This window comes from Lampetra fluviatilis, chromosome 47, assembly GCF_964198595.1.
Source record: "Lampetra fluviatilis chromosome 47, kcLamFluv1.1, whole genome shotgun sequence".
NCBI classification, from domain to species: domain Eukaryota; kingdom Metazoa; phylum Chordata; class Hyperoartia; order Petromyzontiformes; family Petromyzontidae; genus Lampetra; species Lampetra fluviatilis.
Genome location: NC_136321.1, coordinates 3715737 through 3739353, shown reverse-complemented (window position 1 = coordinate 3739353; position 23617 = coordinate 3715737). Strand labels below are relative to the sequence as shown.

General features: G+C 54.9%; 1 protein-coding gene across 1 annotated transcript; it reads left to right on the top strand.

Moving 5' to 3' along the window:
• The first annotated feature begins 3058 nt into the window (after positions 1-3058).
• LOC144947828 (solute carrier family 35 member F2-like) lies at positions 3059-23149 on the top strand. Its single transcript, XM_078877179.1, has 8 exons — positions 3059-3811; positions 6043-6215; positions 7292-7419; positions 9931-10090; positions 11931-12087; positions 17587-17639; positions 20344-20498; positions 22222-23149. Exons 1-8 carry the CDS (start codon positions 3660-3662, stop codon positions 22510-22512), a joined length of 1269 nt encoding a protein of 422 aa, XP_078733305.1. The 5' UTR covers positions 3059-3659; the 3' UTR covers positions 22513-23149.
• The last annotated feature ends 468 nt before the right edge of the window (positions 23150-23617 follow it).

The following is a 23617-nucleotide window of genomic DNA, read 5'->3' as shown; positions in this document are numbered from 1 at the left end:
CGGAATCGAAACCCACGACCTCCTGTAGACCAGGCGAGGTAGTTAACATCTCCTAGCCACCGTGACAATGAGAGAGAGACACACACGAACTCCAAATATACAGCAGGCGTCAGGGTCGGAATCGAACCCACGACCTCCTGTATACCAGGCGAGGTAGTTAACATCTCCTAACCACCGTGATGATAATGATGAGAGAGAGACACCGAAAACTCCAAATATACAGCAGCAGTCAGGGTCGGAATCGAAACCCATGACCTCCTGTATACCTGGCGAGGTAGTTAACATCTCCTAGGTACCGTGATGATGATGAGAGAGAGACACGCAAACTCCAAATATACAGCAGCAGTCAGGGTTGGGATCAAACCCACGACCTCCTGTAGACCAGGCGATGTAGTTGACATCTCGCCACCAATCGATGGGGCCCGTGGATTGGGAGCGTGTTTGTGGCGAGAGACAATCACGCACCCTCGCCGCAGACCGACAGTGTACAATGACGATAGAGTCCCCGGCTCTCTGCGAACATTCGACCCTTCACACCGTGCACGAGATGGTGCAGTGCACGAGATGGTGCAATGCACGAGATGGTGCAATGCACGAGATGGTGCAATGCACGAGATGGTGCAATGCACGAGATGGTGCAATGCACGAGATGGTGCAATGCACGAGATGGTGCAATGCATGAGATGGTGCAATGCACGAGATGGTGCAATGCACGAGATGGTGCAATGCACGAGATGGTGCAATGCACGAGATGGTGCAGTGCACGAGATGGTGCAGTGCACGAGATGGTGCAATGCACGAGATGGTGCAATGCACGAGATGGTGCAATGCACGAGATGGTGCAATGCACGAGATGGTGCAATGCATGAGATGGTGCAATGCACGAGATGGTGCAATGCACGAGATGGTGCAATGCACGAGATGGTGCAATGCACGAGATGGTGCAGTGCACGAGATGGTGCAGTGCACGAGATGGTGCAGTGCATGAGATGGTGCAATGCACGAGATGGTGCAGTGCACGAGATGGTGCAATGCACGAGATGGTGCAATGCACGAGATGGTGCAGTGCATGAGATGGTGCAATGCACGAGATGGTGCAATGCACGAGATGGTGCAATGCACGAGATGGTGCAGTGCACGAGATGGTGCAATGCACGAGATGGTGCAGTGCACGAGATGGTGCAATGCACGAGATGGTGCAGTGCACGAGATGGTGCAATGCACGAGATGGTGCAGTGCATGAGATGGTGCAATGCACGAGATGGTGCAATGCACGAGATGGTGCAGTGCACGAGATGGTGCAATGCACGAGATGGTGCAGTGCACGAGATGGTGCAATGCACGAGATGGTGCAATGCACGAGATGGTGCAGTGCACGAGATGGTGCAGTGCACGAGATGGTGCAATGCACGAGATGGTGCAGTGCACGAGATGGTGCAATGCACGAGATGGTGCAGTGCACGAGATGGTGCAGTGCACGAGATGGTGCAGTGCACGAGATGGTGCAGTGCATGAGATGGTGCAATGCACGAGATGGTGCAATGCACGAGATGGTGCAATGCACGAGATGGTGCAATGCACGAGATGGTGCAGTGCATGAGATGGTGCAATGCACGAGATGGTGCAATGCACGAGATGGTGCAATGCACGAGATGGTGCAGTGCACGAGATGGTGCAGTGCATGAGATGGTGCAATGCACGAGATGGTGCAATGCACGAGATGGTGCAATGCACGAGATGGTGCAGTGCATGAGATGGTGCAATGCACGAGATGGTGCAATGCACGAGATGGTGCAATGCACGAGATGGTGCAGTGCATGAGATGGTGCAATGCACGAGATGGTGCAGGGCACGAGATGGTGCAATGCACGAGATGGTGCAGTGCACGAGATGGTGCAATGCACGAGATGGTGCAATGCACGAGATGGTGCAGTGCATGAGATGGTGCAATGCACGAGATGGTGCAGGGCACGAGATGGTGCAATGCACGAGATGGTGCAGTGCACGAGATGGTGCAATGCACGAGATGGTGCAATGCACGAGATGGTGCAATGCACGAGGGAGCTGCCACCCTCCCGGGCCGTCCATAAATGACGTCACGCACCTAGGGGGGGGGGTTTCAGACATTTGTGACGATGTGTGACGAGGGGAGGGAGGTTTGCGCAACTTTAAATAAATATAGACAACACGTTCTACTTAATTAAATATACTTTTTTTAATAAATGTTTTCTCCTACAACATCAGAGTGCAGCGCCACATTAAATACGCACTACAATGACAATAGTTTAAAGCGATTTGAAGCATGTTTTATTTTGGGGGGGCAGAGCTTTCTGACGTCATATTTGAGGGGGGGGGGTCTGACTTTTTGTGACGCCGTGTGACGAGGGGGGGGGGAATCAAAGATCGTCCAAAATCGCGTGACGTCATTTATGGACGGCCCCTAATCGCGTCTGTCCACAGCGAGTCGATAGTACAGTCTGTTCAGTGGGAGTCGGAAAAACCGGTCATCCGTAACCGGTCGTGTTAACAATTACCCGATCCAAAAGTCGGAAAACCGGTAACCGTTTGCTGTGGAGTGTTGCGAGCGCCGACGTGCAAACAAAGCAGCACGGCACGTGCGGCTCTGATTGGAACCGGATGCAGCCTCATCACTCATCCCACCCCTCCTCCTCCTCCACCACGTGTTGCGGTCGCGTCTCGGTTCAGGGGAACACGGAGCGAAGGCGCATCACTGCAACTCCCCGCTCACACCACTTGCTGGAAGAAGGGGAGGGACCTTAGCTCGCTGGCCTCTCTGCGTCGCTTGAGCGTTCCCTTCTCAACTTCGATATACGACGACCCCAATACGCATCTCTTAGACAATAAACACGCGCGTCTCGCCCTGCGAAAGGGACGCTTAATCCAAGGGGGCGAGACAACTCTGCGTGCGAGAGCAATAAGCCGGTGAATGAGTGACGACGACGATGTCGCGTGTGCACGCGCGCTAATGGTTAACCGCGTGGCGGCGGGCAGGCGAGGGCCGGGAGAATCCTCGGGCGGTCTCTCTCTCTCTGTCTCTATAACCCCACCACGGGAGTCTCGGAGCCAGCCACTTGCACCCTGGCCGCTGGCGGTGGTGGAGGTGGAGGCAGTAGCGTTGCTGCTGATGCTGGTTGTTGTTGTTGTTGGTGGTGGTGGTGGTGGTGCCTACTGGTGGTGGTTGTGGTGAGATGTGCCGGTGGTGGAACTAGCATGTATGTATGAACTTCTTTCGCGCCGTACGTAGCCAGCCGTGCTAAGCGGAGGTGCGGAGTTGGCACAACAAACTGATATTGGTGGTGGTCGTGGCACAACTGGTGGTGGTGGTGCTTGCTGCTGCTGTTGGTGGTGGTGGTACGACTGATCGTGGTGGTGGTGGTAGTGGCACAATAGGTGGTGGTGGTATTAGTACGACTGATCGTGGTGGTGGTATTGGTAAGACTGATCGTGGTGGTGTTGGTTGTGGTGGCATTGGTACGACTGATCGTGGTGGTGGTGGTGGTGGTATTAGTACGACTGATCGTGGTGGTGGTGGTGGTGGTATTAGTACGACTGATCGTGGTGGTGGTGGTGGTATTGGTACGACTGCTCGTGGTGGTGGTGGTGGCTGCTGGTGCTAGTTGTACCGGAGGTAACCCATCATGGACCCGTGGGGAGCGAGCGATTCTCAACATCCTCCGCACGCGGGAGTGGAGGTCGCGCCATCAAGCGAGCAGCAGCAGCAGAGTAAGAAGTTGACGGCGTTCCCTACGGGTCAAGAAATCCAAGTTCGCCTCCGACGGATCTTCACACGGTGAGAGACGCACCACGGAATCTCTGCACCGGTGCGGTGCGCGAGGTCTCTGCCTGTTCAGTCCTCTTTGTCAGGGTCCACTCTCGTCTCGTGATGATGATGATGATGATTGTGATTATTCTCATGCTTGTCAAGCCAGGAAATTCTCACCACGTTGTCGTGGTTCGGGGTGGACGGGGATGATTCGAATATGACGGGAAAAAACCTCAACGCCACTTCAAAGGGAAACATGAAAGGCGACGTTTCGGGCAATGACCCATCACACATAGATATTACAATTCAGTCATGTGACTGGTGATTATTTTTTTCTCTTCGGATTCGGACTCGTCAATTGTTGCTGTTGTTTTAAAAAAAAACAACATCAACAAAGTTAAACCAAACACGACAATGTCACCGGTATTGTTCAAACATTCCCAATGCTGAAAGAACACCTCCAAATGACTCAATTGGGATCGTACAGCAACAGAAGTAGCAGCATCTCCTCCTCCACCGCCTAACCAAACCGTTGACTTATGATTGTATCTCGTCGCGACCCGCGTGGCTAATGGACAACTGCAAGGAATCCGTTACCCGTTTTGTTATTAACCCAACACGAGGCTATAAACGCAACTTTTTATATAATTCTAGATTTGAAGTTTTCGTGACTGCAATGATCCATACTCTTTGGTTCTTTCGGTAAAGTCACTGCACTCCCTGCCCCCTGCATCTCTCCTCCCTGGCTCCTACCCCCCCCCCCCTCCTCTTACCTGATATAATCGATTGTCACAAACAGCTCTCTTTGCCCACTACAGTAATTGTTGTTTCTTACTGTGGTTGTCCCACCTGATGATGGAAGCTTGTGTTGCTTCCGAAACGTCGTGATTTAATTTAGTTATTTCTATTTTGTTTATTTTTTTTTAATTGTATTAATTTATATTCTTATTTTATTTTTTCACCTACGTGACTTTACCGAAAGAACCAACGAGTATTTAGATTATCTCACCAGGTAAGGCCCACACTAAGCTGCTGTATAGTTCGTTTTATTTTTAAAAGCGACCTGGCTATCACAAATGATCGCTCAACGAAGTGGCTTCTCATCGTCATCATCACGTTGACATGTATAGCAGCCAAATACTCTAAACGCGTGACGTTGATTCTAAATGTGGAGGGAAAAAACCGGAGCACCCGGAGAAAAATCCACGTGACCGCGGGGAGAGAAACACCACAAACTCCAAATATACAGCAGCAGGCGTCAGGGTCGAGATCGATCCCACGACCTCCTGTATACCAGGCGAGGTAGTTAACATCTCCTAGCCACCGTGATGATGATGAGCGAGAGACACGCAGACTCCAAATATACAGCAGGCGTCAGAGTCGAGATCGAACCCACGACCTCCTGTATACCAGGCGAGGTAGTTAACATCTCATAGCCACCGTGATGATGATGAGCGAGAGACACGCAAACTCCAAATATACAGCAGGTGTCAGGGTCGAGATCGAACACACGACCTCCTGTATACCAAGCGAGGTAGTTAGCATCTCATAGCCACCGTGATGGTGATGATGAGAGAGAGACATGCAGACTACAAATATACAGCAGGCGTCAGGGTCGAGATCGAACCCACGACCATCTGCATACCAGGCGAGGTAGTTAACATCTCATGGCCACCGTGCCCCCCCCTCCCACCAACACTTACACGGCAACTCGCCAAACCAACCACTCAAGTGAGCTTTAGACCCCCACGTCCACGGCTCGTGATGACTCCGGGGTTATAGGGGGGTCCCACTTTTGAGGGGGGGGGGGGGTGCCTGCGCTCCTCTCAACTTGACAGAGCAGAGAGGTGGGTGCCGAATGACTGACGTTCATCATCATCATGAGCAGCAGCAGTAGCCCTAACGGCCTGTTCTCAAGGCTATATGGGGCGGGCAGATGGTTACCTCTGTCTGTATGTTCTTGGTTCTTTCGGTAAAGTCACGTAGAAGGGAAGTAATAAAATAATAAAAATAAAACATAATAAATAATTATCACGACGTTTCGGCCACAACACAAGCAGCCGTCCTCAGGTGAAGACCAGGTCTGTCGAGGCGACAGCGTCTAAAAGAAAACACCACCACGCTTGGAGCGTCTATTTAAGCTGGGTTGGAAAGGGGGGGGGGAATGCGCATTGGCAAAATAATCTGCATATCAAGAGGAATTTAGCATATTTATGGGAAATGCAGGAAATACAGGAATGCGATTATGTATGTTACAGGGAACTGGCCTTGAACCTAGCTCTGGGGCAGCTGCTGTCGGTGCTCATCTGCGGCACGGGCGTGTGCAGCGAGTACCTGCAGGAACACGGCGTGAACACCCCAGTGTTCCAGAGCTTCTTCAACTACGTACTGCTGCTCCTCGTGTACGCGGGCATGATGGCGCTGCGCCGCGGTCAGTCCAAGGCCTCTCGGGAAGTCACTGGGAGCTGGGCCTTTTGAAATCATCGAGTCTGAACACTCGTTTCTTTAGAACTGCTTGTGCGTGTTTAGTTTGTTGTCATTCCACTCGGCTACGATGAGCACGGTTGGTTACGTACGGTGCCAAAGGCGTTCAACATTCACACACACATACACACATACACAACAACAACAACCGCCATTCGCCACGACGCTTGTGCCAGGCCATGTGCACCTTGAGGCCACGTGAAGTGTCGAACGCCCGCTGGCAGGAGGTCACGGGGCAGACCCAGGTGCCACGGGTCGACTGACTGAGATGACCGAGATGACTGGCTGATGCACCACCTGTGCCGCCTACTGTGCCAACTTGCTGTGCTTTAACCACCCGGCGCTCCGCACGTTGTTGTGAGCGTCGCTCCTCCGCCCTCCGTTGTTGTTGGAGGGCAACTGACTCCAACTGCCCAGTAGCGTCCTTCACGAGCCTCCTCCACAGAGGCCGATCTTGACACCGCTGGTACACATACACAAAGAACAAAGAACCCTCGTATAGCCTTTAACAGACTGTTGGGGCAAGTGCTTTGCACTTTGAAATCTAGATCTAAAACTCATTTATCCCAGTGGGCCTTACCTTGAAAACTCGTATAGCTCAGTTGGCCTTACCTGGCGAAAAGAAAAACAATAGTTCAGTTTAGTTTGTCGCGCCAAATGGTGCAATTGCGCGCACAGGAGCTCTCCAACACACGCGGTGCTGAAGCAGTAACTCACTCGCACAAGCAACACTGTTGGTTTGTTCGTGTGTCGGGTGGAGGAGGGTATACGACACGAACAAGCACGCGGCGATTTGACCCAAACATCAACTGGGAATGGTCACGCCGGTCGCGAAAGTCCGCCCGTTTTAAACTGACACCACCCCCACCCACACCTCACCATCCAACTCACCACACCCACACCTCACCCCACCCACACCTCACCATCCAACTCGCCCCACCCACACCTCTCCATCCAACTCACCCCACCCACACCTCTCCATCCAACTCACCCCACCCACACCTCTCACCGTCTATCGCGCAGACGACGGGAACTTGCTGGACGTGCTGAGGGCTCGTGGCTGGAAGTACGCGTTGCTGGCCCTGGTGGACGTGGAGGCGAATTACCTGGTGGTGAAGGCCTACCAGTACACGACACTCACAAGCGTGCAGGTACTACCTGGTAGTGAAGACGCACCTGTACACCACACTCACAAGCGTGCAGGTACTACCTGGTGGTGAAGGCCTACCAGTACACCACACTCACAAGCGTGCAGGTACTACCTGGTGGTGAAGACGCACCTGTACACCACACTCACGAGCGTGCAGGTACTACCTGGTAGTGAAGACGCACCAGTACACGACACTCACAAGCGTGCAGGTACTACCTGGTGGTGAAGACGCACCAGTACACCACACTCACTAGCGTGCAGGTACTACCTGGTGGTGAAGACGCACCTGTACACCACACTCAAAAGCGTGCAGGTACTACCTGGTGGTGAAGGCCTACCAGTACACCACACTCACAAGCGTGCAGGTACTACCTGGTAGTGAAGGCCTACCAGTACACCACACTCACAAGCGTGCAGGTACAACCTGGTGGTGAAGACGCACCAGTACACGACACTCACAAGCGTGCAGGTACTACCTGGTGGTGAAGGCCTACCAGTACACCACACTCATCAGCGTGCAGGTACTACCTGGTAGTGAAGACGCACCTGTACACCACACTCATCAGCGTGCAGGTACTACCTGGTGGTGAAGGCCTACCAGTACACCACACTCATCAGCGTGCAGGTACTACCTGGTAGTGAAGACGCACCTGTACACCACACTCACAAGCGTGCAGGTACTACCTGGTGGTGAAGGCCTACCAGTACACCACACTCATCAGCGTGCAGGTACTACCTGGTAGTGAAGACGCACCTGTACACCACACTCATCAGCGTGCAGGTACTACCTGGTAGTGAAGACGCACCTGTACACCACACTCACAAGCGTGCAGGTACTACCTGGTAGTGAAGACGTACCTGTACACCACACTCACAAGCGTGCAGGTACTACCTGGTAGTGAAGACGTACCTGTACACCACACTCACAAGCGTGCAGGTACTACCTGGTAGTGAAGACGTACCTGTACATCACACTTACCAGCGTGTGGGTTTAGGGAGGTGTGGGAACGAGACGAACGAATGATGACTTATATCTAAACTATTTTTATTTTACCAGGTAAACTCCACTGAGCTGTGTGGCTCCTTTACAGAAGGGACCTGCCCACAAGTGATAGCCCAACGAAGTGACTTATCGTCGTCGTGTGGAAATGTATAGCAGACAACTACTCTAAACGCGTGATTTTTTAATTTTAAAACCGGAGGACCCGGAGAAAAATCCACACGACCACGGGGAGAGAGACACCGCAAACTCCAAATATACAGCAGGCGTCAGGGTCGTGATCGAACCCACGACCTCCTGTATACCAGGCGAGGTAGTTAACATCTCTTAGCCACCGTAATGATGATGAGAGAGACACGCACACAAACTCCAAATATACAGCAGGCGTCAGGCTTGGGATCGAACCCACGACCTCCTGTATACCAGGCGAGGTAGTTAACATCTCCTAGCCACCGTAATGATGATGAGAGAGAGACACGCAAACTCAAAATATACAGCAGGCGTCAGGGTCGTGATCAAACCCACGACCTCCTGTACACCAGGCGAGGTAGTTAACATCTCCTAGCCATGATGTTTACTGGACGTCTGTGAAAAAGCGCTCTAATGCGCATTGGCTTCCTCCAGTCCAAATAAAGATTCTGATTCTGAGCTGGGAGAGGAGGTGATGGCAGTGGGTCACGATGATTGGGGGAACAGAAGGGGGGGGGGTGGAGTAGGGGTGGGTGGGGGGTGTGGGGGTGCGGAAATTGGGAGACGAGAGGAGTTCGTGGTTGGGATCGGGGGGTGGGAGAAGGAGGGGCGCTGAGGGGAGGGGTGGAGGCAGGGCTGGGGGTGGGGGAGGTGCAGGGATGGGGAGGGATACGAGTTTGGGATAGGAGGGAGGGGGTGAGATTTGGGGAGGATGGGAGGGGGGCATGCCCAGAAGAGGGGGTGGGTGGGGGGACGGAGCCATTTCGGATACCACAGCCATCAAGAGGTTGTCATCCAGACTTGTGACTCGGATATGCCTGGGGGGGGGGGGGCGCTGAGGTCAGGAGTGTCCGAGCGTCGTGATTGGCGCGCTGTCGTGAGCCATGTCGCTACAAACAAAGTGCACGCGGCTTTGCCGGGCTGAGCGCACGCGCAGAGGGAGAGACTGAGGGTCACGTCACGAGTTGCTCGGGTAAGGTTGAAGTGAACATCGTGGTGCTTAAACCTCTGCCCCTCCACCCCCTCACCTCCACCCCCCTCCACCCCCCCTCCATCCCCCCTCTCCATCCCCCCCCATCCCCCCTCCATTCCCCCCTCTCCCCCCCTCCACCCCTTCTCCACCCTCCTCTCCACCCCCATGCTCCCTCCATTCCCCCCCTCCACCCCCCCCTCCACCCCTCCCTCTCCACCCCCCTCTCCACTCCCATGTTCCCTCCATTCCCCCCCTCCATCCCCCTCTCCACCCCCCCCCTCCATCCCCCTCTCCACCCCCCCATCCCCTCTCCACCCTCCATCCCCCTTCCCCCCCGCCCCGCCCCCCAGCTGCTGGACTGCATGGTCCTGCCCGTGGTGTTCGCCCTCTCGTGGTTCTTCCTGCGCGTGCGCTACCGCGCGGGTCACGTGGTCGCCGTGGCGCTCTGCCTCGTGGGCGTGGGGGCCATGGTGGGGGCCGACCGCCTCACGGGGAGGTCGCAGGGCGAAGGTGACGACGGCTGACCGGCCAACATCGTCACCATCACCATCATCACCATGGTCACCATCGTTATCACCATCATTATCATCAGCATCATCACCATGGTCACCATCGTTATCACCATCAGGATCACCAAGTTGATGAGACTGACATCCATTACATCCTCAGCAGCAACAGCACTACAGCCTAGTGAGGGTGTCCCAGACAACCGTCCGAAGGGAGAATTTAAACTGTCCCCCGCGTCCCCGTGTGCCCCCCCCCCCGCGTGTCTCCCCCCCCCCCCCCGCGTGTCCCCCCCCCCCCCCCGCGTGTCCCCTGCGTGTCCTCATGTATCCCCCACGTGTCCCCCGCGTGTCCCCCCCTCCCGCGTGTCTCCCCCCCCCCCCCCGCGTGTCCCCACCCCCGCGTGTCCACCCCCCCCCCCCGCGTGTCCCCCGCGTGTCCTCATGTATCCCCACATGTCCCCCCATGCGTCCCCTGTGCAACTCTGCACGTGCAACTCTGCACGTGCCCCATGTGACCCCCGCGTGTCCCTTCATCTTCTCCCATGTATCTCCCACGTGTACCCCACGTGCCCCCACGTGTCCCTAAATCTTCTCCCATGTGCCCCCCATGTGACCCCACGTGTCCCCCATGTGACCCCACGTGTCCCTGCATCTTCTCCCATGTGTCTCCCACGTGCCCCCCACGTGACCCCCACGTGTCCCTGTATCTTCTCCCATGTATCTCCCACGTGTCCCCTATATGTCGCCCACGTGTCCCTAAATCTTCTCCCATGTATCTCCCACGTGCCCCCCACGTGTCCCCCATGTGACCCCCACGTGTCCCTGCATCTTCCCCCACGTGACCCCCACGTGTCCCTGCATCTTCTCCCATGTGTCTCCCACGTGCCCCCCACGTGACCCCCACGTATCCCCCATGTGACCCCCACGTGTCCCTGCATCTTCCCCCACGTGACCCCCACGTGTCCCTGCATCTTCCCCCACGTGACCCCCACGTGTCCCTGCATCTTCTCCCATGTGTCTCCCACGTGCCCCCCACGTGACCCCCACGTGTCCCCCATGTGACCCCCACGTGTCCCTGCATCTTCCCCCACGTGACCCCCACGTGTCCCTGCATCTTCCCCCACGTGACCCCCACGTGTCCCTGCATCTTCTCCCATGTGTCTCCCACGTGCCCCCCACGTGACCCCCACGTGTCCCCCATGTGACCCCCACGTGTCCCTGCATCTTCCCCCACGTGACCCCCACGTGTCCCTGCATCTTCCCCCACGTGACCCCCACGTGTCCCTGCATCTTCTCCCATGTGTCTCCCACGTGCCCCCCACGTGACCCCCACGTGTCCCCCATGTGACCCCCACGTGTCCCTGCATCTTCCCCCACGTGACCCCCACGTGTCCCTGCATCTTCCTCCACGTGACCCCCACGTGTCCCTGCATCTTCTCCCACGTGACCCCCACGTGTCCCTGCATCTTCCTCCACGTGACCCCCACGTGTCCCTGCATCTTCTCCCATGTGTCTCCCACGTGCCCCCCACGTGACCCCCACGTGTCCCCCATGTGACCCCCATGTGTCCCTGCATCTTCCCCCACGTGACCCCCACGTGTCCCTGCATCTTCCCCCACGTGACCCCCACATGTCCCTGCATCTTCTCCCATGTGTCTCCCACGTGCCCCCCACGTGACCCCCACGTGTCCCCCATGTGACCCCCACGTGTCCCTGCATCTTCCCCCACGTGACCCCCACGTGTCCCTGCATCTTCCCCCACGTGACCCCCACGTGTCCCTGCATCTTCTCCCATGTGTCTCCCACGTGCCCCCCACGTGCCCCCCACGTGACCACCGCCCCAGCCTCTAACCGCGCGCTGGGAGACATGCTCGTGGTGGCCGGGGCCGTCCTCTACGGAGTGTGCAACGTGTGCGAGGAGCAGCTGGTGCGCTCCCAGGGCCGCGTCGAGTTCCTGGGCGCAGTCGGCCTGTTCGGCACCCTCATCAGCGGCGTGCAACTGTGAGTCGTGGGACGGGGGTGGGGGATGTTTTATTTAGTGGGGGGCGGGGGGGAGCTTTGAGTGGGGGTGCCGCCGTCTTGTTGATGATCTGTGAGCCCGCTGGACTTCGATTCCATCTCCCGGCGTGGAATTTGAAACAACGGGGGGGGGGGGGGGAGGCAAGCTTCTTAAACTCCACGCGGCAGCAGTGTGAACCGGTTCGCCTATAATCGGCAGGTCACGTGTGGTGGGGTGAAGTTTTTGGTAAACTCTCCCACAGCCTCCAAGACCGTACAGGTCCCGGCGGCGTGGAAGATGACAAATCATCTCCAAACGCGCCGTCAAGAGCCCCCCCCCCCCCCCCCCCGAATGGAAGTGATTCCACCAGCAGCGCCGTGAAGAAGCAATTGCAGGAGCTGCGTCTTTACCTGTTGAGTGGGGCGGCGGTGGCGGCGGCGGGGAGCGGCGTTTGATAGAGACGGAGAGAGTGGAGAGATTCTGAGCGGTGGCGAAGATTCTGAGCTGGACATCACAGCAGGGCAGAGGTCGCAAACGGGTTTTGATTCCTTACCCGTACCTGTACCCGGCCGCACCAGGGTCGCAAATGGGGTACGGGTAACCGTTCCCTACCCGTACCCTACCCGAAATTAGTGACAAACAGTTAACTCACCAGTGACTCACGGCCTACCCGTACCCGGCTGCACCAGGGTCGCAAACGGCTACCCGTACCCGGCTGGGTACGGGTACGGGTAGCCGGGTATCGGGTAGGGTACGGGTATCGGGTACCCGGTTGCGACCTCTGCAGCAGGGCGACAGCGGCTCGCGTTGCTCAGCTCAAAGGTCAACGTCGCTCAGCTCAAAGGTCAACGTCGCTCAGCTTAAAGGTCAACATCGCTCTGCGTGGCTCTCGGCCAGTGATCGGCAGCACGTGGCACGAGAGCCGCGCGCGGTGGCTCTTTGGCCTCCTCCATTGCGGGCAGCAGTTTTACGAAGAAGAAGACGAAGAATTATCCTAAACACAATTTTACGCACAGATAGAAAAAAACAGTTTATTAAATACGAGAGGGAATGGGTCACTACGGAATGTCTTGGTGACGACACAATGTGCAGTATTGTTAAAGAATAACTTGGGGCACAGAAACTAAATAGACGTAGTTTAGTCCATCACCTATTTTGTTTAAGTCGGAATTTGTGTTGTCGTCTCCTGTATACCCCCTGCTGCTGTGTGTCTGTCTGTGTGTCTGTGTGTGTGTGTCTATGTGTGTTTGAGTGTGTGTGTCTTTGTGTCTGTCGTTGTGTGTCTGTCTGTGTGTGTTTGTGTGTGTACACGTGGCTTTGTGCGTGATGCGGCTCTCTGTGAACTATTTTGGTCAAAGACTAAAACAACAACAACGTCACTTATTGTTATTTTGGTGACCAACACCTGCTCTAGACTTTTCGGTAAGTGACAAAACCGGTTTTAATCGGTTCACATGACGAGTTTATTTCACGCGGCTACCACTAATGAACAAACAAAGAAACGGGCTGTGAGTGAGCAAACTCGACTGTGAATGACACTGTGGCTCTCAAAATAAATAATATATTCATAATAGGCGACGTTTCGGGCAAAGGCCCTACCTCATGAATAGAGGCCAGTCGAGAGACAGAGAGGACGATAAGAGTTGGAAGACCCCACCCCCTTGTTTACACCATGATGAGAATTAACATTATGGGAACCTCATTTGCCAGTAAAAATATGATAATTGGTTCTTTACCCTTCTATCTGGCAAATAAGGTTCCCATTGTGTAGATGCTTGCCCCGAGCTCTCATACTCTGATGGTGCATTGTCTTTGAGTTGTGCGCCTTTTGGCGTCATCTGGTCCAACCCATATGAGACTAGGCTCAAAGGAAAGCTGTCTCGGGTGTGGATCAATCAACTTTAAGGACAGTGCACATTATCAGAGTTATGTTCTTTTGTTTGTATTATGACTGCAGGTATTGCGGTCTATGCAAACATGACTCCTTGTAAAAAAGTGTCAGTTTTGTTGCCAGATAGAAGGGTAAAGAACCAATTATGAGAATTAACATTTTAATCCAATTAAATAGGCGCACGAAGAGTTACCCAACATTAGCCATTAAACGCCAAACTCCTTCAACGGTTACAAACGCATGCACTCCGAAACTATACATTCACGGATATTCAGTCAAAAAAACGATAACACGTTGCACCTTGCTCCCGTGACTCACGGTCGTGCGTCACGATAGCCCCTTGAGCCCCCCTACTCACCCCGACTCACGGTCGTGTGTCACGAGACCCCCTTGAGCCCCCCTACTCACCCCCTACTCACGGTCGTGTGTCACGAGACCCCCTTGACCCCCCCTACTCACTCCCTACTCACGGTCGTGTGTCACGAGACCCCCTTGAGCCCCCCTACTCACCCCCGACTCACGGTCGTGTGTCACGAGACCCCCTTGACCCCCCCCTACTCACCCCCGACTCACGGTCGTGCGTCACGAGACCCCCTTGAGCCCCCCTACTCACCCCCGACTCACGGTCGTGCGTCACGAGACCCCCTTGAGCCCCCCTACTCACCCCCGACTCACGCTCCAGACAGCCTCACCACGATATCGACGCAGACAGCAGCAGCAGCAGCGGCAAAGGTAAAAGTGCAGCCCCTTGCTATTGATGGCTCGTGCGGCCACTTTATCAAACAGTAGCAGCAGGCTTTACCGACCAATACCATCCATCAGCTTGTTTCGGGGTTATGTCGCTTCAATATAAACCCGCCACCACCCGACACAGCCAATTAGTAAGGTTTGTCACGTGAACAAAACCTGCCAGCTGGTTACTAGTACAGCAACACCGGGTTGTGTGGTAGAGGGTAAACCCACAACGATTTACGATTCGCAGCCAGTCACGCCGTCTGAGAGAGCCGGAAGATTTAAAGCGTTCGTGACTGCAGGAATCCATACTCTCTGCTTCTTTAGGTAAAGTCACGACTCTACAAACCGCCCCCCTCCCTCCCGTGCCTATATAAAGCCACAACAGCAGATCATTATTTCTCACCTGATGACGGACGCTTATGTTGCGACCGAAACGTCGTGTTCTATTACACTGGTCAACAAAAACAAGTTTTTTTTCTGGCCTGGACTTTTTCAGCTGTTTTAGACTAATTTCAGGGTGCCGATTCCAAGTCTGATCTCAGATTTGCTCTATCACATCTCATGTTATACTATCGGCATACCCCATTTCCATTGATTTTACCCGAAATTAACTCTGTCACTTATCATTGCAAGTTGTTGCGAGTCGGTGACTGCTTTAGTGTTAAAATATGGTGCTGTATTTTTAGGATAGTGTGTTTATAATATCATTTTATGTAGATATCCACACTTATTTATCATTTTTCTTCTGCAGTTTTTATTGAAAATGCAATATTTGATATCTCAAAAACCTATGTGATAGACAAAAACTGATGCCAGATTTGGAATCAGCACCCCAAAATTACCGTTAGAATACCTTATGCCAGAAAAAGTGTGTTGACCAGTGTTTTTTTCTATCTACGTGACTTTACCGAAAGAATCAGAGGGTATATAGAGCAAGTACGAGTTGAAGATTTGCCAGCCGGCCTGGATAGCCAAACGGCTTGTCCAGTGAGCCGCAACCATTAGCAGCGTCCGCAGGAGATGTCAACTACCTCACCTGGTTGTTCGGCAGGTCGCCGGTTCGATCCCGACCCTGACGCCTGCTGCTGTATATTTGAAGTTTGCGGTGTCTCTCTCTCTCTCTCATCATTATCACGGTGGCTATGAGATGTTAACTACCTCGCCTGGTGTGCGGGAGGTCGTGGGTTCGATCCCGACCCTTGACGCCTGCTGCTGTATATTTGGAGTTTGCGTGTCTCTCTGATCATCATCACGGTGGATATGAGATGTTAACTACCTCGCCTGGTGTGCGGGAGGTCGTCGGTTCGATCCTGACCCTTGACGCCTGCTGCTGTATATTTGGAGTTTGCGTGTCTCTCTGATCATCATCACGGTGGCTATGAGATGTTAACTACCTCGCTTGGTGTGCAGGAGGTCGTCGGTTCGATCCGACCCATGACGCCTGCTGCTGTATATTTGGAGTTTCCGTAACTCTCTGTCTCCCTCCCCCCGTGGTCGAGTGAATTTCTCTCCGGGTCCTCCGGTTTTCCCCTCCACAATAATAATCAACGTCACGCGTTCAGAGTATTTGACCGCTCTAAATGTCCACGTGACGATACGCAACTTCGTCGGGCTGTCGATAATTTTTGGCAGCCAGGTCGCTTCTGAAAAACAACTACGTAGCAGCTGAGCGGGGCCTTAGTCGGTGAAATTAAAAAAAATGTTTAATAGTCACGTAGAAGGGAAGTAATAAAAATAAAAAATAATAAAATAATTCTCACGACGTTTTGGCCACAACGCAAGCAGCCGTCCTCAGGTCACCTGATAATTATTTTATTATGTTTTATTTTAATTATTTATTACTTCCCTTTTACGTGACTTTACCGAAAGAACCAAGAAGATGAATCCCTGCAGTCACGAAATCTTTAAATCGAAATTTTTTTTTTTATAGTTTATATATTTTGTGTTGTATAGAGCGCACTAACTCCGGCCCGCGGTTTCACTCTGCGCGTCGCTTCTCTATAGCGACGCTCAAATGGTTTTATTTTGTGCGGGGCGACGATCGAGACCGCGGGCGGGTACCGTGTCTGTCTGGGGGGGTGCCCTGGGGCTTGATGTGCGACACGCGATTTGGGGGGGGGGTCTCTGTCCGTGGTGAGCTGCTCATCACGAGAGAGAGCGAGCGACTGGTCAGGGACGACGCCGTCTTTACTTTGTGTGTTGTTGACCTTTGTACCCCCCCCATACCCTATCCACCCCACACTTCACACCCCACCACCCTACCCCCAAACACTCACTCACACGCTCTCATACACTCGCATACTCTCTCGCGCACACACGCACATACCCACTCACTCTCACACATGCATACACACGCGCTAACATACACACTCTCTCGCACACACACGCGCGCTCACACACACGTGCTCTCCCACACACACACACGCACACACACAACACACACGTATATACTCATACACCCACACTTTCACACACACACGTGCTCTCACACACACACACGCACGTACACACACACACGCGCGCTCACACACACGTGCTCTCCAACACACACACACGCACACACACAACACACACGTATATACTCTTACACGCACACTTTCACACACACACACGTTCTCTCACACACACACCCACGAACACACACGCACGAACACACACGCACACGTATATACTCTTACACGCACACTTTCACACACACACGTGCTCTCACACACACACCCACGAACACACACGCACGAACACACACGCACACGTATATACTCTTACACGCACACTTTCACACACACACACGTTCTCTCACACACACACACACACGCACGTACACACACACACACGTGCTCTCACACATGCACGTACACACACACAACACACGCAGAGCCATCGCCGAGCGCAATGCTCTCGCCAGCGTGGAGTGGACCTGGCGCGTGGGTCAGTATTCACCCCCCCCACCCCTCCGGTCCCGGGACCACTAACCCGGGACCGGTACAACTCCTGCCGCCGTGACGACGAGAATCGCGGCGATGAGAACAGCGGTCGCGCCGAACCAAAATTCGCGTTAGGGGCCGTCCATAAATGACGTCACGCACCTAGGGGCGGGGGGGGGGTCAGACATTTGTGACGATGTGTAACGAGGGGGGGGGAGGTGTTTGAGAAATGTGACGTCACATCAAAATGCGCAACTTTAAATAAATATAGACGACACGTTCTACTTAATTAAATAGACTTTTTAATACATGTTTTCTCCTACAACATCAGAGTGCAGCGCCAGATTAATTACGCACTACAATGACAATAGTTTAAAGCGATTTGAAACATGTTTTATATTGGGGGGGGGGGGGGGGCGCAGAGCTTTGCGACGTCATACGAGGGGGGGGGATCTGACTTTTTGTGACGCCGTCTGACGAGGGGGTGGGGGTCAAAAATCGTCCAAAATCGCGTGACGTCATTTATGGTCGGCCCCCCAAGGCGCTGTCCATAACGTAGCTTTAAAAGCGGCAACAGAAATGGAGCGATTTAGATGACCGGGGGGGGGGGGGCGGTCAAGGGCCTGGGAACGAGTGACCGCGTTAGAGGGCGCGTGGGGGTCACGGAGTGGAGGGGCGAGGGGAGGGGGGAGGGAGGGGAATTGGCGATGTGGGGAGAGGCGGCGAGGCTTTAAGCGTGGAGAGGTGAAGCATGTGCAGGGGGCGTCGCAAGGGTTGAGGAGGAATGATTGGCAGCACCTCCCATTAGCACGGTTGGCGACGTACGGTGCGAACGAAGTTCAACGTACATGCAATTTAGGCGGGGGGAGTGCAAGTGTTGAGGAGTGAGTGACCGTGGCAGAGAGCACGGACGGGGTCGCGACAGGGTGCAGGATACACCACTCCCAGTGCGGGCGGCATTTCCATGTCTCCTCTCCAGCGCTCCTCTCTAAAATCGATGTCTGTGTGTGTCTGTGGATGTCTTTGTCTCTCTGGGTCTGTGTCTGCTGCTGCTGCTGACTGTGCGTGTCTGTGCAGGGCTCCTGTGTGTTAGCTTCGATTGCTTCTGCTGATGATGCTGCTGATGATTCTGCTGCTGCTGCTGATGATGATGCTACTGCTGATGATGACTGTGCCTGTATCTGCCTGCGCAGGGCTCTTCTTGTACGTGGGCTTTGCCTACTTCTGCTGCTGCTGCTGGTGATGATGATACTGCTGATGATACTGCTGATGCTGCTGATGCTGATAATGATGATACTCCTAAGAGGTGTTTGGGTTAGATCGCGTAAATATATCAATGTGTCGTTAAAACCCGCCACCACCCGACACAGCCAACTAGTGAGGGTTGTCACGTAAACAGAACGTGGCAATTCGTCACTAGTACCGCACTAACCGGTGTGTTGGAGAGCAAAGCCACAACATTTACAAACTGAGTACGCTGAGTACGACATTTCGCAGTAATCAACTAGCTTCATCTACGCCTCTATATAAGGAGCGAAACAGGTGGACTTCTCCACAAATCTGGCTGTCGCCTGATGAAGCTAGTTGTAATTACATGGCGAAACGTCGTACTCAGATTGTAAATGTTGTGGCTTGGCTCTCCAACACACCGGTGTGCTGTACTAGTATACTACACTATACACTACATTGTACACTATACACTACACTATACACTACACTACATTGTACACTACACTATACACTACATTGTACACTAAACACTACATTATACACTATACACTACACTAGTGCTGTACTGGTATACTACATTATACACTATACACACTACACCATACACTGCTATACACTACACTATACACTACACTTATACACTACACTATACTACTATACACTACACTATACACTACACTAGTGCTGTACTAGTGACGAATTGGCCACGTTCTGTTTACGTGACAACCCTTACTAGTTGGCTGTGTCGGGTGGTGGCGGGTTTAACGACACATTTATATATTTATACGTGATCTAACCCAAAAACCTCTTATGGATGATTTTGGCCACGAAAGCCTACTACGTGTTAATGATGCTACTGCTGATGATGATGCTGCTGATGCTGCTACTGCTGATGACTGTGCGTGCCTGTGGCTGTGCAGGCCTCCTGTACGCGGGCTTCTCCTGCTGCTGCTGATAATCATGCTGATGATGATGATGCTGCTGATGATGATGCTGCTGCTGATGCTGCTGCTGCTGCTGCTGATGATGCTGCTGATGCTGCTGATGATGCTGCTGATGATGATGCTGCTGCTGATGCTGCTGCTGATGATGCTGCTGCTGATGATGCTGCTGATGATGATGATGATGCTGCTGCTGCTGCTGATGCTGCTGATGATGATGATGATGATGCTGCTGCTGATGATGCTGCTGATGATGATGCTGCTGATGATGCTGCTGCTGACGATGACTCTGCGTGCCTGTGGCTGCGCAGGCCTCCTGTACGCGGGCTTCGCCTGCTGCTGCTGATAATCATGCTGATGATGATGATGCTGCTGATGCTACTGCTGATACTGCTGCTGACAATGACTGTGCGTGCTTGTGGCTGCGCAGGCCTCCTGTACGCGGGCTTCGCCTGCTGCTGCTGATGATGCTGCTGATGATGATGATGCTGCTGATGCTACTGCTGACAATGACTGTGCGTGCCTGTGGCTGCGCAGGCCTCCTGTACGCGGGCTTCGCCTGCTGCATGTTCTCGCTCTACAGCCTCATGCCCCTGGCCCTGCGCCTCACGAGCGCCGCTTCCGTCAACTTGGCCATCCTCACGGCCGACCTCTACAGCCTCTTCCTCGGCACCTTCCTCTTCAAGTACCCGGTGCGCGCTCCGCCACGCAGCACGCTCGCACGCAACAGGGTCGCACGCAGCAGGGTCGCACGCAGCAGGGTCGCACGCAACAGGGTCGCACGCAGCAGGGTCGCACGCAGCAGGGTCGCACACAACAGGGTCGCACGCAACAGGGTCGCAAGCAACAGGGTCGCAAGCAACAGGGTCGCACGCAGCAGGGTCGCACGCAACAGGGTCGCACGCAGCAGGGTCGCACGCAACAGGGTCGCACGCAACAGGGTCGCACGCAGCAGGGTCGCAAGCAACAGGGTCGCACGCAGCAGGGTCGCACGCAACAGGGTCGCACGCAGCAGGGTCGCAAGCAACAGGGTCGCACGCAGCAGGGTCGCAAGCAGCAGGGTCGCACGCAGCAGGGTCGCACGCAACAGGGTCGCACGCAGCAGGGTCGCACGCAACAGGGTCGCACGCAACAGGGTCGCAAGCAACAGGGTCGCACGCAGCAGGGTCGCAAGCAACAGGGTCGCAAGCAACAGGGTCGCACGCAACCGGGTCGCACGCAACAGGGTCGCAAGCAACAGGGTCGCACGCAGCAGGGTCGCAAGCAACAGGGTCGCAAGCAACAGGGTCGCACGCAACCGGGTCGCACGCAACCGGGTCGCAAGCAACAGGGTCGCATGCAACCGGGTCGCAAGCAACAGGGTCGCATGCAACAGGGTCGCAAGCAACAGGGTCGCACGCAGCAGGGTCGCACGCAACAGGGTCGCATGCAACAGGGTCGCACGCAGCAGGGTCGCACGCAACAGGGTCGCACGCAGCAGGGTCGCAAGCAACAGGGTCGCACGCAGCAGGGTCGCAAGCAGCAGGGTCGCACGCAGCAGGGTCGCACGCAACAGGGTCGCACGCAGCAGGGTCGCACGCAACAGGGTCGCACGCAACAGGGTCGCAAGCAACAGGGTCGCAAGCAACAGGGTCGCACGCAGCAGGGTCGCAAGCAACAGGGTCGCAAGCAACAGGGTCGCACGCAACCGGGTCGCACGCAACCGGGTCGCACGCAACAGGGTCGCACGCAACCGGGTCGCAAGCAACAGGGTCGCATGCAACAGGGTCGCATGCAACAGGGTCGCATGCAACAGGGTCGCATGCAACAGGGTCGCACGCAACCGGGTCACACGCAACAGGGTCGCACGCAACAAGGTCGCACGCAACAGGGTCGCACGACGGCGCGTGTCTCGCACTCGAGCGATCGGTCGCACGAAACCGAGTCGCTCTCAACCCAAATCGCTTTGTCCACAGCGCTCGTTAATCGTCCAAGTAGCACCTTTTAATATCGCAAGAGGATTTCAGAGCTCGGGAAATTGAGTCATCCTCCATCTGTGTCCCCTTGTCTGTCCGAGAGCTGCGGAGCGGGGTACCGTTCAGCGGCGAGGTGCGGCGTTCAGAGTTGCTCCCTCGAGTGGGGGGGGTCCTTCCGACAGCTCGCTGCACGAGCGAGCTATTGCACACACACACGGCTGCACCTTTACCTTCGTCTTGCCACCTGATGGCCAGTGGGGGGGAGGGGGGGGGTCGGGCAACCTGCAGCTCCAGAGCCGCACGCGACTCCTTGAAGAATCTGCTTCGTGGCGTTATTTATCAAGCACCCACCGCGTCGTGTTCACGTTGCATTGCGGCTCTTGTAACGTTGAGGTTGTTTGTTTGTTGTTGTTGTTGTTTTGGTTTTCCCACTGCCGCTCCCGCCGCCCCTGCGCCGCAGTTCTCAGCCCTCTACATCGCCGCCTTCCTCATCATCATCTCCGGGCTCATCGTCTACTCCGTCACGCCCACGGCGGAGGCCGCCGTGACCGCCCGCCCGGCCGGCCCGGCCATGCCTGGCGAGGAAGCGGCGGCGGAGGAGAGGGGTGGTGGGGGGAGAGGTGGCGAGGAGGTGGCGGCGGCAGCCTCCGCCGGTGCCGGCAGCAGGACGGCCGTCCAGGCCGGAGCGAGCTGCGACTCGGTGCGGGTCATTGGCCTCGAGTTACCGACGATTCGCGGCTCCAAGGCGTAACGCGGCGCGGTGGTTTGCCGGTGGTGGTGGTGATGATGCTGTTGGTTGGTTTTGCTGATGTTGTTGGTGCTGGTGGCGAGGTTCGGTGCTGCCGGTGGTGGTGGTGGCGCCGATGTTGCTGGTGGTCGTGGTGCTGGTTTTGCAGCTGGTGGTGGTGTTGGTGCTGCTGGTGGTGGTGATACTGATGGTGGTGGTGCTGCTGGTCGGTTGTGGTAACGGTGGTGCTGCTGCCGCTTTTGCTGGTGTTGATGGTGGTGGTGGTAGCGGTGGTGGCACTGTTGGTGGTGCTGGTGGTGGTGATGGCACTGATGGTGGCAAGGACTCTGCGTGCTGGGCACTGAGACGGTGGCACGGTGGTACCGTTGAGCCGTAGTGCATTTTGCCGAGCGTTGCAGAGGTTTGTGGTTCGAGCCCCACGGCCGCCCTGGTTAATACCGCGGGCCAATTAACCATAAAGAGTGCGCGCCGTCCGCTTCACAGTTCGCGTGAGAGATCCCGTGGTATAATTGTGAATATTTGCCCATTGTGTGCTGGTGTCACGGTGCATATTTGGCAAATTCAACTAAACTTGAAAAATTACACCACAAATTACCAAATTGGGAATAACCACACAGCACCATCGCCCCACCCCCACCCCCACCCCCACCCGCCGCCACCCTCCACCCTATCGTGAGACTCACGCAGACTGCGTCTGTGGAGCATATCGCATCTTGTAGATATCCCCGTGCTATAATGATTTGGCAATTACCAAATGTACTCATGATTTGGTGATGCGGCTGCTGCTACTGCCGCCACGTTGGCAGCGGTGCGCGACCAACGACCCTCGACACGTTCCACAACGACAACACCCGTGGCCCGGACCCCGGAAGATATCTACACGAGGCAAAACCCTCGCCCAACGCGGTGGGTCTGGGTCACGTTCCTTTGAAAATCGCCGCCGTCGGCAAATCCGCGATCCGCAAAGCTCGGAGGCAAATGTGAGAGCTCGGGGTTTGGGTTGTGGTTCGTAATACGCCACCGACACTCGCCCCGCCGTCCTGTTTCACGCCGCTCTGCATCAACGCAACACATTAAAGAGGAAGTATTTTCAATGCAAAATTTGTCT